The sequence below is a fragment of the Phalacrocorax carbo genome, chromosome 3 (assembly GCF_963921805.1).
Source record: "Phalacrocorax carbo chromosome 3, bPhaCar2.1, whole genome shotgun sequence".
Classification (NCBI taxonomy): Eukaryota; Metazoa; Chordata; class Aves; order Suliformes; family Phalacrocoracidae; genus Phalacrocorax; species Phalacrocorax carbo.
This window is the reverse complement of record NC_087515.1, coordinates 95,795,819-95,815,162: the sequence shown is the minus strand read 5'-3', so window position 1 is coordinate 95,815,162 and position 19,344 is coordinate 95,795,819. Positions and strand designations below refer to the sequence as shown.

At 36.5% G+C, this 19,344-nt stretch overlaps 1 protein-coding gene across 1 annotated transcript in view; it reads left to right on the top strand.

The window, feature by feature from the left end:
* RIMS1 (regulating synaptic membrane exocytosis 1) overlaps positions 1 to 19,344 on the top strand; it is a 354,008-nt gene that overhangs the window by 186,394 nt on the left and 148,270 nt on the right. Inside the window, exons 5-8 of the mRNA XM_064447811.1 lie at positions 7,163 to 7,230; positions 8,431 to 8,541; positions 10,709 to 10,808; positions 15,132 to 15,255. Of these exons, the coding sequence (XP_064303881.1) occupies positions 7,163 to 7,230; positions 8,431 to 8,541; positions 10,709 to 10,808; positions 15,132 to 15,255 (403 nt within the window). The remainder of the gene's footprint in view (positions 1 to 7,162; positions 7,231 to 8,430; positions 8,542 to 10,708; positions 10,809 to 15,131; positions 15,256 to 19,344) is intronic.

Here is a 19,344-nt window from a genome sequence, read left to right as displayed (position 1 = left end):
GCCATCCCTTTGTGAGCTTTGTGGATCGTATATATTCTTGGACTCCTATGCATACAATAAGACTTACACATCCTCAGAATAACATTTTAGACAGTCTCAGAGATAAAAATAAGCATCTAGCTGGAAAGGGTCGATGAACTCTTCAACACTCTCAGCATTTGAGTGAAGGAACTAAATAATGTTGGCTCAGAGAGTCTCATGAGCAGACTCCCTAGAGATTCAGGAAACTTAGCACAGCTTCCTTGTTACGTTCCTTGTGTGCATATTAAAAGTTTTGGAAACATTCACAAATCCTCAGTTTGTTACTTGACTGGATAAATTGTGATTTTTGGCTTCAAGCTTCTGTTGGCAAGATTAGTAATCTTTGCTTTCAATAATTTATAAAGCCTTCTAACAATGCTGAGACAATTCAGGTAGGAAATCCACCTTGTGAACATACAAATGGGCCCAGCTGTTGTTGTGTTGGTCGGTCTTTTGCAAGTATATCATTTGAGAAACCTTCCTGAACCGTCAATGAGTGCAAGTGCAATATTGTCATATAAAAGAGTAAATGTGTAAACTGTACTCCTCATTAAAGTAAAAAATCACAATCCATAAAATAAAAAAAATCTTGGCTGGATAAGAAACTCATGTTATATTTTAACCAGTCCGCAGAAAATTCACCTTGCCCCCAGATAAAAATAATATATTAAAAGAATTTTTAGTAAATCAGCCACTGACAAATCAAAAATAACTGTGAATTTGCAAACTCTTGTAAACAAATAACTTTGCAATAGTAACTAAGGGAGAAGTCAAATGGATTTCCTTTTCACTAGATTTCATTTAATGGTAATGTCCTTAACTACTTCCTTGCCTAATTATTTCTGGATTTCTGGTTTGCAAATACTAATTAGCATTACAACCTGCGCAATGCTCACAATGTAACTACCTCTTTTAAAAAGATTTTTAAACTAAGGGTTTGTTGTTTGTTTTTTTTTTTTTTTCAAAAGAAAATGCCAAAGTGCTCAGTTTGTGTGAGAAAGAGTAGGAAATGCCCTTAACTTCTAAACACAAAAGTAAGGAATAAACAGTTATTTTCAGTGTGTGCTGGATAAGCCCAGTTTGTCAGTTATTTAAATCTGAAAGCCTAGTGCTTGGTAAAGCTCCATAGACCCTCTTTTAATGATCTTCTGTTACTCAGAAATTTAATTAATATATAGAAAAGCAATTTTGTATCTCATCATTATGATAAAATGTCTAAATAAATATTGAATTGAGGGACTGATCTGAGACCTTGGCTCTAGTTTTGGGAGCTATAGAGGTCACAGGCACGTGTGCCAGGTCTGTACTCCAAATGCGAGTATTATATATATGTAAATTGTCACTTGTATGAAGTACGAGTCTTTATTTGAGCTTTGGAATCTTACAGTATGTTAGCATTCAGTGTTTAGGACATGTGCCAGCAGGGGACTCAAATCCAATGCAATTATATATTTTCTGTACAAAATAAAACCTAAACTTCACAGTCATGTGCTGCATTCTTCCCACATACCGCATGAGCCAGCATGTCCTTCAACTGAATAAATGGTAAAACACAGACCTTGTTCTGCAAGGATTTAAGTTCGTAACTGTAGGCATCTGAAGTGGGTTGATTTGACAGCAAGGAGATAATGAGCATTTTTGTGAAGCTTTCTATATAAATAGGCAATAGGTAGCTTTTGAATTCTCTGCTTGCCACTTAGATGCAAGGGCTGTCTGTCAAGCCAGGGTACTCCAGTGTTTTCTCACTATGTGGTTAGTTAGCAGCTTGACTAGAATGATTTAAACACACGTTGTTTATCTGACAGGATAGAATGTTTAGCATCTTTTTTTTTCTTGGGCATAGAAGTACTTTGTTTCTTAACAATATGACCTATCACATCTGCAACAGCAGCCAGATGTTTTTGGTGGCAATAACAGTATGGTGAAGACATTTACCAATAGCATGTAGTGGTCTTCTAACTCATGAAAACTCAGGCTATGAAGGAGGAGGGCAATCAAGTCGATACATAGTGTTTCTGTACATTTGTTGTAACTTTCTGTAGGTTGATGCGTGGCTTCTATTGATTTTTACCTTGGGAAACAGTTGATCATTTCCATGAGATACTGATCCAGTTCCATGGGACCTGTGGAAGACAAAACAGAGGATGTTCCAGGTCTTTGATAAGCTTTATTGTCTGTTTAATGCAGGCTATATTTGACCCTAAAAATTAACAAGGTAAATACAAAAATGGCTGTTGCATGTGTTAATTAGAGATCTAGTCTGACTATGTAAGAAGCCAGTCTGTGCCTTAATTTTAGATGCATCCTCTGAAAATAATTATCTAAGTTTCCTAGTTACATGATAGAACTGCTTTATTAATTAGCACCTACATGCTAGGCTCAATTAGGTGCCTAACATGGGTTGACTGACTCTTATCATTAGACTGCTTCTTGTCTTAACTGCTGCAAATCTAGTGCATCTGGATTTGAGCGAAACACCAGAAGCGAGTTGTTTGCTGAATATCAGTAGTCACTGAATAGAGTCTGGATTTAGAAAAACTTCTTGGGGTATTTTATTTCTGGTAATCAGGACTCTTTGGAAATCAGCACGACTGGTCATACACGATAATGGAGTTTCTCATGTTTTGTGCTTGTTTTGGCTTTGCAGGAGAGACAAGGCTGCAGTTTCCAGCACTTCTCAGCTTTGCAGGGTTTCACTTGAAATAAACAGTATCCCAGCATTAGCTTTGGTATGGGTAGCGCTGCTGAAGATGAAGTATTTTATAGAAAATGTTTTTTTGGTGGTGTGAATTTTGCTTTCCCTTTACTTTGAAGGCATGCATGTTGCGGATATAAAAACAACGGCAATTAGAGTTTTACTCCCCGTCTTAAAATTTGATTGAAGACTGCAAAAGACTTCTCTTGGAAAAAAAAACCTCATCACATTTGTGTCTTGTAAAGTAGATTTATTATTATATCCATCTGTGTCCAAGTGTAAAGTAATTGAGCAGCAGCATGTTAATAGGAAAAATATTTCTTTGCTGGCAGGACTTTTGAATTATTCCCTCAGGAAAAAAGGTTTTATAAATATATACTTGTTTTACTCTCTTGGTCTTAAGTAAATCATGCATTATAACTGCAAATGGATTTTTAATAATATGTTTTAAGTTGAAATATATTTTTTATGTTTTAGAAATATATCAGTAATGTACATTGGAACTCTAACAAAAATAATCATACAGTATATGTACATTTTCATAGGGACTTACTATTTTAAAGTTTTTAATGTTTTTAAATTTAAAGCATTGTTAAAAAAGTGTTTAAAAGCAGTTTAAGCCTGTAAATCAATTATTTACTCCTTAGAAAAGTTGTTCTTTCTGCTCCATAATGTCTTAAATTTGTCTTATTTTGCTAGTTATTCTTAGTGACTTTTACCAGTGGAGAGGGTACTCTGTGTAGAGGGTTTTTTTTTTGGGTTTCGGTGGGTTTTTTTTGAGAAAATCTGAAATTCTGAAACTATGCTCTTAGACTAAGTTTTTGCATGTTATTTACCTATGCCTGGATCTCTAGAATACTTGCTCAGTGAAATTATTATGTGTAATTAAAGAAATAGTCAGTTCTGGGGTGCAGCAGTGAAAGAAAGACATAAATAAGTATTAAGTAAAGAAGCAGCAATGACATAGGATGATCAAGGAGAAATTATTTTTAAAAGTATAGCCGTAACAGAGTACTTACCTGAAGATGTCAAGACCCCACTGTCAGTGTTGCTACCATAAAATATTTTTAAATCTCATTTGGGGATTTTATTCCTTTATGTTTCGTTTGTTTTATTCTATGAGAGTTTTTGAATATGGATTAACTGGCACTTTCCATTGTAAAACCCTTTTCACAGTTGTAGATTCAACCAAAAGTTGACATGCTAGTGGTCTATTTCATACAGAATTTTAATGGAAATTTAAAACCACAGTAATTCTTCCAATAACGTGGACTTTTTTTCTTTTTTTTCCCCCCCCAATTCACAGGTTTTTGCAGCTTTTAAAATATTCACTGAATTGTAGTCATACCGCTTAGTCACGAATTTTTATTTGAAAGCTACCTTTATGCATTCCTGGTGTATCACCTATGCTCCAGCTCAGTACAGCTGCATTGGCAGTGCAGTTCCTGCTCTGAGGTTCTAAGAGCAGAGGGAAAAGGCCATGGCCATGGCCAGCCGCGCTGGATGTAGCTGGTGGTTTGGAATTTACCGAAGTGTAGAACAGACAGGAGGGGTGAAAGGGATGAAAGCTGAAGTTTTATGTGTGGGGAAGAGGGGGCTGCAAGTAGGTAGCTCAGTATAGAGGGGTGTGAGGGGAAGGAGGGAATAAAACAGACAATAAAGAGAGGACACCAAAGCCAGAAGCGGGAGACAGAACGTGGACGATGGCAACCAAATGGACAGGGAAGAAAGGCAGCAAAGTGTAGGTAGTAGGTGAGGAGGAAAGATTAGCAGGCAGGAGCCAGGGCAGAAGATGTATGAGAGGATCTTGCTACAGCAGGAGCTTGGTGGGGAAGGATGCTAGGTGCCTGAATCAGGTGGTCACAGGTATGCAATATCCAGGAGGAAGAGCAGCAAGGGAACTTAGACCCAGGCGCTGAAGCTGAGGAAGGAAGAAAGGAGACCAGGGAGCAATGGGGACAAGCGCAGAAATGTCTTTGAGCGCTTGGACACACACTTCTGCATGCTGGAGCTGACGTTTATTCCTGCCTGAACATTTCTCTGTTGCTGAGCAAATAGATGTGAAACAATGAGGCGAAGCATGTTGTGTTTTGCCTGTGGCAGGCCAGCTCATACAGGCAAGAGTTGCTTTTTGTTGTTACTGTTGAGTCCATTACTGAAAATTGCAGAGCTCTGTGCCACAGGTCCCAGCGTACTGCCAGCTCTTGGGGTGGCAGTCTGGTTTGTGAATTTGTTGCTCTTGCTGCAATTTTGAAGTCTATAAAGGTGCAAGGAATGATGCTAAAAATAAAACCAAAAGATCTTTAATGTGAAGTTAAGCTCTCTAAAATTGCGGAACTGCAGTAGCTAATGCAACCGCAAACTGCCTTGTGTGGTTATGCATATGATAATAATAACCTGTTTAAAAATAGGCTTGTGCATATGATCATGCAGACCGTAAGCTATTAAAGATTTTATGGATTATAAAGAGTGGTACAACTTGTATTTCATAACCAGCATTTAAACATTTGTAGAAAAAGAGTCAAAAATAATAAACTCTTCATGTAAATGTGTATGTTTTCCAGGTAGAAGCATGCTTTGTTTGGGCTTCTGTGGGATGCCTGCGTGCTAGTAAGAGTAGTCACCTAACAGTAGTACTGTAGGGGTGTGTTTTCTAAAGCAAAATAGTGAAGATGTATTGCCTAAAGTGTACATAACAAGTAAAACACGTTTTCTGAAGACATAGAGCGTATCAAGACTGCTGAGGGTATCAGCAATAATTATCTGACTTTAGTGATAAAGTAGGTTTTTACCCAGTGACTTTTAAACGATCGGTAAAGAGTTTGTAGGATTAATTTTAGGAGAGCATGTGAAGAGTTGTTCTATAACGAAAACTAACTCTGGGACATAATAATTTAAAGACTTGAAAAAAAAATCACTTGCAGATGCAAAAAGCAGTATTATTAAACTGTTGCACTAACATATTTAAAATGACCAAGGTTCTCTGCCTAAGTGAGGGTGAAGAACGCTTGGAGTGCAGGTATGGATGTAAACCTCAGTGAGGGGTGACTGTATTTCCTTCAAGGTCTAAAATGAACCTGTGAAGTGATAGTTTAGATTTTGATTTAGTGGGGGTTTTGGCTGTTCACGTGTTTAAAGTCATTGTAAGCTGAATGGCAGAATCATCTACCTTTTCTCAGATAAAATTCAAAAATACCTCTTGGTTATTTCAGATCAAGCTTTTATATACTACTGTTATTGCAAGAGAGCATTAGAAAGAGTTGTCGTTCTCATTTCTAATGACACTATTGCATTTTTGTTACTACACTGTGGCAATGCCCAAAGGGATGAAATAACCAAGGTTCAGAGTTCACAGGTATATTCTGTTTAAAACTAGCACTAGCACAGAAATACTTCAGATTATTCTTGCTGTATCAGTCTCACATTTATTCTTCTGTTGGATCTATTCTAGCCTGCATCATTCTTCTATGACCTTCCCAATATCACCTGCACCCTTCCTCTTTGTAAAGAAAATTGTGCTCTGAATTGCACTTCCTCTTGCAGTTCCTGCCTTGTGCTTTTCCTTCTCAGAGTGCACTCTTGCATCAGTCCTCTATCACAGACAGCTGCCAGTGAAGTTGGTAGTTTTTTGGTACTGACTTAGCCTTTTACAGCTGTAATATATTAAGTCAAACTGTGGTTTCCTTAGCTTTCCATAAATAAATGTATACTCTGTGGTGTTACACTCTGCTGCCTTTTCTCCCAGACTCTACCCACGGTTCCCCTTCTTGGCCCGATGGGCTGATGGCTTCCAGGTTGCTGCAAATGGATTTATTCTTGATGTACATAGTGTATAAGTTTGTCCCAAGCGAAATGAAAGATTGCAACCTTTAATGTGCTGTTGGCACTGTTTGCTCTATTTGTGTGGCTGTTTTGCCTGATACTCCATTGCCCTTTACCAGCTCCTGTGCCTGTCCATCTGTGTGGTACCCGTTGTCACAGTATTGGTCACTTGGCAGATTCCTGAGTGTGGTTGACTGTTCTGTCCTTAACTACAGCTAAGTGCCTATTCTGTGGAATATTCTCTCCTATGTCACCATTAGCTGTAGTCCTGCGTATTTGTTATGGAGACTGGGCGGGGGGGGGAGGAGGGCCGTGAATGCAATGCATTGGGGTCCATTCTTGGAAGATGACTGGGCAAAGAAAAAACCAGCTGGAGTGCACAACTGATTCTGAGGTGCAATTTGTGGAAAAGCAGAGGTCCAAATAAATGTACTATTCTGTGCTTTTATATTATTATGCTATATTGTTTTCAAATTGATATAAGTTAATTTGAATCATAATACAGGTTTTGTATTTGCTTCATCAAACTATTGCACATTAAAATTCATGCATGCAGAAGTAATCATTCATGCATCTTTTTCTGTTTGAGAGATTACACATTTCTTTCTATTCATATTCTTCCAGGTGACTTGGATTATTACTGGCTGGATCCTGCAACGTGGCACAGCAGGGAGACATCCCCTATTAGTTCGGTAAGAAATAGGGAAAAAGAAGGTCATAAGTATGAGTTAAAATGCTTGCTCATTATTTCAGTTCAGCATAGGTATTTTCTTGCAAAAAAAATACTCTATACAAATTATTTGCTCGAGCAAGTCCATCGGAGAGCTAGGAAGATGATCAGGGAGATGAGCATCTCTCATATGAGGAAAGGCTGAGAGACTTGGGTTTGTTCAGCCTTGAGAAGAGACGACTGAGGGGGGATTTAATCAATACTTATAAATATCTAAAGGGTGGGTGTCAGGACGATAGGACTGGACTCTTTTCAGTGGTGCCCAACGACAGGACAAGGGGCAATGGGCACAAGTTGGGACACAGGAAGTTCTGCCTGAATATGAGGAAAAACTTCTTTCCTGTGAGGGTGACAGAGCAGTGGCACAGGCTGCCAGGGAGGTTGTGGAGTCTCCTTCCCTGGAGACATTCAAAACCTGCCTGGACACGTTCCTGTGCCCCCTGCTCTGGGTGTACCTGCTGAAGCAGGGGGGTTGGACAAGATGATCTGCAGAGATCGCTTCCAACCCCTGCCATTCTGTGATTCTGTGGTAGCAAAATTTGGTTTAATGGATCATGGAAATTGAAATTGGAAAGAAATTTTCATCATAATATATACTAGTAAAATTGCCTGAATTTTAACTTGTATTTAACTTTTATAGACATGATACTAGATTTCACTAAACGCCACAAAAGCAGGTGTGAGTGTGATGTTGCTCTGGGAGAGATTAGTGAGTTTTTCTATTGACTTGGAGCGGGAAGGGATCGTTTTGATTTTTGTTATATAGTGAACCCATATGGTAGAACTGTATAACATGTATATTATTCCAAAGAACAGAAGTTATGAATGCACTTTTCAGGTGTATGGAATTTAAAAGTAAATGTTTAATTTTATTGCCTAAGGTGTGGTTTAAATGTTTAATTGTATTGAAATTCAAATTGTATTATAATTCCACCTGTAGACTTAGCGCTGAGATTTTTTTACAGTGGGCATAAATATTTAATGAAGCCAGAGTCCAACAGATGTAATAATAGAAAGCTTAGGTGCAATGTGTAACACATCTGAAGGATGTTTTTTTCTACCATGATATAATGATCCAGAGATTTTATTGGTTTATAAATGTGCATCTAAATAGAGGAGGATGGCTGCACTTCTTTAATTCCACTGCTTTTTTTTTTAACAGCATCCAGTAACGTGGCAGCCTTCTAAAGAGGGAGATCGCTTAATTGGGCGTGTTATTCTTAACAAGAGAACAACCATGCCAAAAGAATCAGGTGCATTATTGGGGCTAAAAGTAAGTATTACAGTGTTTGTGTGCTAAGTGAAAGAAACTTCCACTGACCATAGCATGTAGATGTCTAACGCATTATATCAGAGGACTCTCCAATTATATGGTCATTTGACAAAAATATATTTCTCATTTTTTAGTAAGTTTTGAAAGTTTTACAGATAAGTTATCCTTCTATGCAGTATTCCACTCATCCTTGGCAAAGGACCTGAACCATTTTGATTAAAAAGTGTATGTTTATTCAGCTTCCTGTCTGCAAAACATACACTGCACATTGCAATGCACTAATGGAGTCCTGCCTTTTCTAGCTCTACTGTTTGCATTTCAGTCAAGTAATTAATCTCATAATCCACATACATAAATGTCATCCGGATGCAAATGTGTACCATGTCAGTGTTTAAAATCCATACACCCATTCAGAAACAGAAATTTTGTGGAATGAAACTAGACATTTACACCAACAATTGCAAAAACAAAAATGTAAAGCATAGTACAAATTATATTTAATGTAATTCCAGTTCGGTGCTCCAAAATTAAGACACTGGCAACACTGTCCAGTTGATTTAAATCCCTAAATTAGTCATTTGTAGTGGACTTTTAGGTTTGTGTCCATAAATTGCTGGAACACTTAAAGAGAGAGTGCTACTTCTGAAGTTGGTTGGGAGGACAGTGTGCCAGTTCAAGAATTTCTCTCTCTGTGTATATTTTTAACTATATGGAGCTCCAGAGATGACTGAGAGAATTTAATTTGGCTGTCTTCCTCACCCCAGTGAGAACAACGGAAACAATGCAAAATATGAAACATTCCCATCCACTTAGGACTGTTTCTGCTTCAAAGGGCACTGACACTGAACTGCTCCTTGCACAGAGTTGTCTGATAGCTCAGTCTCTCGCACATGATGGAGATGTGGGTTGTTGGTTCTGCTCATCATGGTGGGAATTGAATCAGGAAAGAATCTTGTGAACTTGGTAACGGCATGTCCTGGGTATAAGCCATTTATCCACCCTGAAGTGAGATGGTGTGGTATGGGAATATAGAAGATGAGAACAGCTTCACTCTACTAAATGTCTAGTAGTCTGTAGCACAATGCTGACTTTTGCTGGCAGCAAGCAATATTTTTTTAATATGTGAGTAAAAAGGTTGGTCCTGGTAGGAAACGTAGGTTGGAGAGCTTCTCTTCAATTTTTCAGGTTTCATTTTTGTATGATATGAACTAAGGCACCCACTGATAAACTTAACTCATTATCTTGTTACAACCTTGTTGGCAGGTTGGCTTCTGGATCTGCTTGGATGTATATCTATATTAAAGCTCCTACTAGTTATTGTGATTGCAACATGGGGAAATAATACCTAATGAACCAGAGTTCCACTCTTCCATTTTATTATAAAACTCCTCCCAGGATATTCCTGACAAAAAAAAACATGACTGGAGAGAGTAAGATAGACAAAAATAGCAAGTCAGCAAGACTACATTTTCTTGTTTCATATTTTATTAAAAATACAGTCTCCTGAGGGCACCTTTTTAAAATTATTTTCCTGATCATGCAGTCGTCTTCAAAAATAGCCCTCTTGAGTTCTGTGTAATAAAAGCCAGAAGTTGCTATTTTGTCCTGTCATGCGCTTGGATGAGAGGGCCTGCGTTTTAGCAGTAGCAATGGTTCTTGTGAATTGTTTGTCCTTGTTTCATAGTAGTGTATTTGCTAAGATTTTAATTGTTGTACCAGTTGCATTTTGGGATTTTCATACATTTGGTTTGATGTGCACTTGTAATTTAAACTTAAGAACGTAACAGACATCTATTTGCAAAAAGTACATTTTCTTGGTTATTTGTTAAGAAATTTTCTTTCTGCAACAAATTTAGATAGTTAGCAAACTGCATAAGATTGATTAGTCAAACACATTAAAAGGAATATAAATTTTATTTGTTGTGTGCCAGCTTTGCTTCTTTTCAAGGAAATCTGGCCTTTTTTAATCTCTAACTTTGTCTTTAAGCCTCTGTAAAGCCCATGTGCATATTTTAAGTTTCTGCATTATTTATTTATTATAGATGCAAATTAGGCATATTTTAAGTTTAATTTTTAAAATGCTGTGAAAACTGATCTGCTGATATGTCTATGCTTGATATATTGTCTAATTTGTGGCTTGGAAACTCACAAATTTATGATTAACCAGGTTGTTGGAGGAAAAATGACAGAATTAGGACGACTCGGTGCCTTCATTACCAAAGTGAAGAAAGGTAGCTTGGCTGATGTGGTGGGGCATCTCAGAGCAGGTAAATCAATCAGTTGCGTACAAAATATATTGTCTTTTAATTATGGCTTTTTGTAATGCAGCTGTTAATTCATATTAACATTGCTCACGTCATATGCTAATATTTTTAAAATGCAGGACAATACTGAAAAGTTATTATGAAATGCTGCAGTTGCCTACATTTCTAATTTATTATTAACTCCAATTGCTTGGCTGTACAAGCAAAATGGAAGTGCTCCTGATCAGTGCTGGTGTCAGGTTTGAGTGCCACTGGTAAATTTTTTGGTTGCTAGCTCAGGAGGTGGTTGTTACGTTCTATAAAATCAATGCAAAAAATTTTTTAAACTGTTTCAGGGTGGCAAACAAAACTCAATACAGTTACTTTACTTGCGCTATAACGTCACCTGAAGGATGATGCACTGTGTACACAATAGGCTTTCTTAGTGCTTCTTTCAGTGTGAATTGTTACAAATAATAATGGAAAACAACCCAAGAAAATGATCTTAAAATATTTCATTTATATAAGATGTATATTCTGTACTTACAAATAAGTGGCCATGCTGTTGGCACTTTTCAAGCTTCTAAATGAAGCAAGAACTATGCACAGCAGCTGGTTTTCAAAATTACTTCTTAGTGGTTTATATTTTTACCATGGCTCTAAGCAACTACTTTCCAAGTGTCGTCTTAGCAAACCAAAGTCTATGCAATGCCTTCTTAGGAATCCAGAAGCTCTGATAACAACTTGTGTGAATTTAGGATAATTGCATGAAGCAAATAGTAATAAAGAAGTAGAAAATGTGATGAGTCTCTAAAATTATCCTAATTTGTTTTGGAATTTGTTAATTTTTTATTTTAACAAAGTCAATATACACGGGGTTAATAGCACCAATTATAGTTGTTTACAGATTTTAACTGCAGATTATAATTACAGAAAATAAGTTTCTGTCCACTAATTTTGAACTATTTGGGCTGAAATTATACATTGCTAATGTCTGTTCTAGGTTGTTCTTTTAAGTTGAAGCTATTTTTAATTTCTAAAAATATTTTTAGAGCCAAAATAATTTCACAGAAAAAATACATTGTTCTGCACGTTTTCAATGCATGAAAGTCTATTCAGCCTATTGTATGGGACAAAAAAAAGGCATGGATGTGTCCTTGCTATTAGGAAAACATGCTTTTTCGTCTTTACAAAAAACCTCTAAAATTTGGCTAGCTGATAAATCTTTGAGTAATTGTACAAACCCCATAAATTTTAACAAAGGAAAATACCAAGTTCTGCATCAGGAACAGAATAACCCAGTGCAACAGTAAGCACTAGGAGCCAATGAGCTAGAAAGCAGCTTGGCAGAAAAGTGTCTGGAGGTGCTGGAGGACAGTAAGTTGAATGTGAGTTAGCAAAGCAGCCTTGCAGGAAATGCCAGCCATGTACAGGGCTGTACTAGCAGGATTGTCACCAGCAGGTTGGGGTAGGAGTATCTGGAGTACTGTGTCCTCTTTGGGTTTCTCTGGTACAAGAGAGATACTGACAAACTGGCCCAGGCTGGGCAGAGGTGCAGAAAGTTGATTGGGGTCTAGAGCATGTGGCGTACAAGGAGCTGAGAGAACTGGGTTTGTTCCGACGGGCAAAGACTAAGACTATGGGACGGTCTATTTCTTTTTTTTACCCGGCTAATGGGAAGCTGTAGAGAACCCAGAGTTGGGCATTTCTCAGAGGCGCACACTGATCACACAAGAAGCAACGTGCACAAGCTAGAATGAGGGAGATCCTGTTTGTGAAAATCTTTTTTCTTGTATCTAGGGAAGATAGTTAAGGCTTGCAACAAATTCCCCAGAGGAGATGTTGCATATCCTTCCTTTGTGATACCCAGATCTCATCTGGTCAAATCCCTGAGCAACCTGGGATATCCTTTGATGTTGGCCCTTTGAGCAGGAGTTGGAACTAGCTGACCCCCAGAGGTATTTCCCAATCCAAATTACTATTTTAGAAATCAATATAAAACAATTCAGAGGTTTGCAGCATGTCTGAAAGCTTTCTATCTCTGCCTAATGTGCATCAGTAAGTGGGAGTAGAATGCAAGATGCATTAATACTCCTTTCTAGAGGCGTCTTACATATGCTGGGTTATATGCCTCACCAGCAGAAGTGGCTCCATATGGGTGCAGGTGTCCTGTAGGTTCTGTCAGCCAGCTTTGTGCAGATATCTTGGTTATCCTAAACATCTACAGCATAAGATGTCTAACAGCTCCTTGACTGACTGACTTGCAACTGGGCTACTACAGTGGGACTTAAGACCGTGGAGTTCATCTCACCTCTATTTGTAGCAGTGTATCACCTGATCATAGAATGGTTGAGGTGGGTAAGGACCTCTTGACATCTCTACTCTTAAGCAAGGTCAGCTAGAGCAGGTTGCACAGGACCGTGTCCAGCTGGGTTTTGCACATGTCCAAGTTTTGGGTATGTGAATGGTGTTTTCCTGTTTCCATGTCTGTTACTGAGAGTAGAAATCAGAATGTAAGCCTTATAGATGGCATCTTAGATAAAAGAGACAATGTAAAAGGGCTTGAGTGGTCAAACATATCAAGAACTGGACAAGCTGAGCAAAAGATGGATGGTGGTGATCTGGTTAAAAGTAGCAGAAATGCCATTTCACTCAAATCTCCATTTGGATCTAGTTTTCACTAAGAATATTTGGAACCACTTTTGTTAATTTAGCATTCTGACTCTGATGATCTGATGTTTAATCATCTTGGCAATTCTTTTTTTTAATTGTTTGATCTCCTAGTGACTCTCAAAAAGCTGCTTAAGTCCTCTAAAATAGCGATGCAGACACCTTACATGTTCTTCTTCAGGATTCTCAACCATGTTGCACCCTCTTTGTCTTCTTCAAAATGTGATAGTTTCAATGCTGTGTAAACTAGGTTAATTCATTATTTTTAGTGTTAGAAATTTAACATATGTCCCTGTCAGTTTTTGCTATTAAATTACAAGTATTGCAAAGCTGGCCACGTCTTGTTCCTTTCAATGCCTGGGATGCTTTTGTAAGTTAAGCCAATAATCTCTAAAGAAATCAGATTTTATTTTAGGGAAAAACCAACATGTTAGTTTATAACAGTTGTTAGCTTTAAAATACAGTCAGAATTACAGAAGAAACTGAGCGTGTTTTCACTGAGCTGTATAAATTTTAAATGAAGTTCCTAGGCAATATTAAACTTATGTCAGCAAGCATTTATTAAGTCTGTCATTAGCAAGCCCTTATGTTTTAAAGAATGCCAGAATGCTTTGAAAGCCAATGGAGTACTCTGTGGAGTCCTTTCTTAAGCCATCAAAATATAGGCTGTTTGTGAAAAAGGACTGACAATCACTGAACATAACAAGAGATTGAAGCCATGTGTTTTGATAGATAGTAATTCAGTTAGGATAGTTTTCCTTGGCTTATTAACAAGCACAAGTTTGATCATTTGGCATAAATCTCCTCAGAAAGGAGCAAAGCCAACAGCTGAAAGGTTCTTCCTGACTGAATCAGATTAACAAGAAACCATTGTCAATAAAGAAAGATAAAATCATTGTCAGTAAAGTTATTTGTGGCATCAGGTAGTGGTTGTGAAGTTTTGGCTGCTCCATATGGTGGGGTATGTGAGTGTAAACTTACCCTATGGTTCCTGCAGTTCAACTGTATATACTGATCTTTCTTTAGAAACAGTTCTTCAAGATTTGCTCCTTTTTATAATAGTGCCAAAGTACAATGCAATGTACATACTATTTAAATTCCAGAAATGGCAAGCTGAAGAAAGTAAGTTATCTAAATAACTTCCACATCACGTTTTTCTTTCTGTCCCCCTTAATGTCCTCAGGAGATAGTGACTCACTCCTTGCTTTTATTTTTGGTTCGTTTGACACAGACAGTGAAGACGGCACTTCATGTAGAGAAATTAAAATACACAGTATATAACTTGTAATGAAATATCATTATTTTTAAAGGCTTAACAGTAGGTATTTATATTTTTAATTTTTGAAGATTAACCCGTTTTCAAACTTTATTGCCGCTAGTTAATAAAAGATCTTTTAAAAAGGCTCTTGCATTTCATAGCACAATAACAGCTGCTGTATTATTTTTGAAATACTTAATATATTTGCTCTAGTGGTTTCTTTAATATGTTTTGTGTGTGCAAATTGTAGCTGTGTTCTGAGAAAGGAGCCTTGATAGTGTCTCAGAAACCTCTTTTGAGTTTCAGCACAGTCTTTAATTGATTCCAGGAATGTTACTTGATTATAAGGATTTAAGAAATGTTTTGCACTTTCTAAAAGAATGTGGAAATGAGATGATAAACCTCTCTTTACTTTCAAGGGGATGAAGTTCTAGAATGGAATGGTAAACCCTTGCCTGGAGCTACAAATGAAGAAGTTTACAACATTATTTTAGAATCAAAATCAGAACCTCAAGTTGAAATTATTGTTTCAAGGCCTATTGGGTAAGGCTAAAAACTTGCTTCTTAAACACAGTTATTACTTCTACTAATGGGACTTTTAAAGGGACTATTTGTGAGTTCATTAGTTTTTATCTATTAATAATGGAATATGATTAATTTTCTATTACTGACATTCTGTGTATTCCCTTTTCTTCACCAACATTTGCAATCTCGGATGTTTGTAGTGATGCATATATAAGTATGAATGTTGCTTTCTGTATGGTCAAAGTACTAACAAGGTTTTTGCCAAGTAGCAAAGGAAAATTGGTGGATCAAGTGGACCTCTGTGTGAGAAAAATCTGTTTTTCATGCTTTTAGCTTCATTAAATCAGAATAACTCATACAAGTATTCATGAGTAGAAGGAAGCATCAGCAATCATTGAACACTGCAGGATTTTAGTATGTCAATGCTAGCAAGATTTTAAAGAGACCTTCTTTAAAGAGCTAAAAAACCCAAAACCCGAAACTCTTAATCGAAAAGACTGTATTTAGCCGTAAATGGTACTGTCATCAAAATCAAAAGTCGAAACAAAAATACCTTCATATTTACAAAGGTAACTTGTTTCTTCAAAAATTAGCATTAACATGTAATGCTTATAATCTTAATTTATTACAAATCCAGGTTGGGCGTTTTCTTGTAACAATTCTTATATCCTTGAATTCCCAAATAGCCTTAGAAAGATCATAAAATCTGTTCGAATTGATAAGATTAGTGGGGTTGGCCCTGCATTTGTCACAATTGGATGTTACTTTATTGGGACCATTTTGAACTAAGTCTTAAAGGACTGAATATCAATCATATATTGTAAATTCACATTTATATTGTGGAACAGAGTCACATGATTGGCAATAAAAAGTGACTCTTCCCTAGTTTAAAAAATAAAATAAAAGGATTTAAATGTCTCTGTAGTTTATCACCTTCCCAGACTTCATGTCCACTCACTCTAAGTCTCTGAATACCACTGTCCTGTAGGTAGGTGGTAAACTGTTTCCTCCTTATGAATGCATGATTATTTTATTTTGAATTTGTTAGATTTCATCCTAATAATAATTTTTATCTGTCTCAAATATGATAGGTTTTTAATTTTAGAAACCAAAACCACAATTTTCTTTCTGACTAAAACATTCTTCCTTTACATTTATTTCATATCAGCTTTCGATGTTTGGCTTTGTCTGAACTGTGCAAGTGTACCTATATTTTAAGAATGAGTTCTGCCTTTTAATGGCAATCACTATTAAAAGTACTTAAATAAAATTAACATTCGTTGCTAATTTCAGTTATGAGTTTGACCTTCTAATGGAAAATGAAAACTTGATGCAATAATAGTGGTTGTTAAAAGCTAAAATTACCATCCAGATGGAGACTGTGGGGGAGTAGAAACCTTATTTTACATTCTTTAGTTGGATAAATTAAGAGTCATTCCTGACTGAAAATTGCAAGTTCAGTCCTACAATTTGTAATTAAAAATAGAATGCCATAAGGAGATTTTTTTGAAGTTTAGTTTTTATGTTCAAATCGGCAGAAAAGAAATACGTTGATACTGGACCTGACTTGAACTCCATGTTTCAGTTGAAGAGAACCTGGAAATTTATTTGTACAACTGATGTAAAAGGAGAGTGCTAGATTAGTATTTCAAATAATGAGCTTTAGATATATTTATTGCTATCAGTATATTTGCAAATATCATGTATCCTTAAGCTTTTAAGATAACCTTATTATTAAACTAATTGAATTATTTTACTTTATGAATTTGATAAATGTAATAATTCAAAAAAATGAAGTACAAGGTGAACACATTCCCATGACGTATTCTTGAAGAAAAATTGAGAGAAAATACCTCAACCATTGAACTGAGGCATATAATGTGAAGTGCATTCAAAGTCAAAAATGTTTTTGAATCTGAGCAGTCAATTTTAAACTGAAAAAGTGCACCCAGAAATAGTACCAATAAAATGGAAAGTTTTGCTTTGGATGACCCATACATATTTTTTTTTCTAGACATAGGCAAAAATAGAGCACATCAGATTGTGCTTTTATTTTGAGAGAAATACAGTCTTGGCATGGACATTTTTACATACTATAACACCACTATTCTTGAAGAGTTGTGTCTTGATTTTTTTTTTTTTTTGAGAAGAGCAAATAAATATCCCAAAACAACTAGAGCATATACCTTTGAAATTTGAAGATATTTCCTTTCTCCAGCAGTAATGAGTCAAAGTCTTGTTGTTTTGTATCAGATCGGGATTTACCTGTCCATTGCCTTAAAAGAACAAAAAATATCAGACATTGTACAATGAAGGAAATCCTGGTTTTAGTTAACAAAAAAGAACATGCTGCACAGGATTATTTTTTTTAATAATTAAAATCTATGTAAATTGTGTACATAATGGTTTGCTTGCATTAACAGATTAGTTTCCACAATCCCCCAGCTTCTACTTGTCTTGTTATTCAAAATATATGATTGTTTCAAATTCATGACAGGGAATTTTATTTAATCCAACAAATCTAGTATATCAAAGTTTTGTGTCTACTTTAGACGCTGACTCAGCAAAATCGGAGCTACTTGATACAGCATTAAGCGGTAGTCCATTACAGCTAAAATTTCTGTGAAGAAATAGGTTCCCGAAAGACCTGAAAAATGGTGTTTCGTCTGCATAATTTAAGTGTTTTCATCTTTCAGTATTAATAATGCAAATAATGTACCAGCACTTTTAATGGTCCCTATTTAAAAAGTCCAAGCATATTAGGTCTAAAAAGCCCAAATATGACACAGTTTAACTTAAGTGAATAATGGGAGGACTGCGAGCCCACTAATTAGATAACTGCCAGTTACAAAATTGATGTCTAAACAATTTGCTGGGTCTTGTAAATTTGGATTTCTGCGTCTACCAGCAAATGTAATTTTGAGTAATGGATAATTGTAGGATGTTTATTAGAGAAAAATGTGAAACATGTAACACTATTAGCAGATGAAGGCATAACAATGATAAACAGTATAACCACAACAGAACCTTTAAAACTCCATAGAAACTAATTGTTGCTAATGATTGCAACACAAGGTAGATAAGAAACCTATAAAAAATAGAATTAATGGGTTGGCTATCTAAATATGAGGGGAAGAATTACCTATGAATATGCATACAGCGCGAGAGGCGGTTAACATAGGACAGCACAGAAAATCCTCTGGCAGTATGCTTTTTAGAGAAGAAACCTGGCATGGTAACTAACTCACCGTCTCTTGTGTGCTTGGGTGAGCTCTATGGGACAGTGCAGGTAAAACAAATGTTTTTTCATTTGTTTCTGTTTTCTTTGTCAGATGCTAGCTATCTTTGCTTGGATTTCCACAGATAATATTGCCAAAATTGTTGTTTCTCTGGTGTGATTCAGCTTCTTTGTGCAAGGACTGCTATTGTGCTCTACGTCCTTGCAAGGAGGTTGAACCTCCATCATAGACCAGGCAGTTCTGAATTCCAGAGAGTCGCTCAAGTAATTAATTAGTACAAACTGCAGATTGATGTACAGGTTCTGATGGGAAAAACAGGTTTGGAAATAGGATGAGCACTGCGGACAGATACTCGGAAACACTGAAAACTCTGAAGGGTGTAGAGGATGATGCTTCTGTCCCTAGAGCAATCTAAAGAAGTGTGGGTTACAACCACATTTGAATTTGGTTTGTCTTCAGTGATCAAGCTCTTGACTATAGCTCTCAGAGAAATTATAGCTGTTCCTGTGTTTTACGAAATAGTGATCCTCGCAAACCATATATCTGCACAGCATAGCCTCAACCTAAGGTATAGTTTGGTTTAATTTATGTACTCACTGAGGTGTGGAAGGATCATATGTAACATCACATAAGATCACACAAAACATTTGCCTTTCAGAGTAGGGATAGAAAGATGAAGCTTGATGTTGGCAGCTATTTACTGGAATGTGTCTGACATTGCTTTTCTGATGTCCACATTGCTCTGAAAGCAGAGGAGAATTTTGTTGTTATTTTCAATAAAAGGTTGTGCAACTTTTTACTTTGTTTTTACCATTTGCTTTGACTAGTCTAGTTTTGAATAAGTCATGAGGTTCCTAGTATTTCTTCT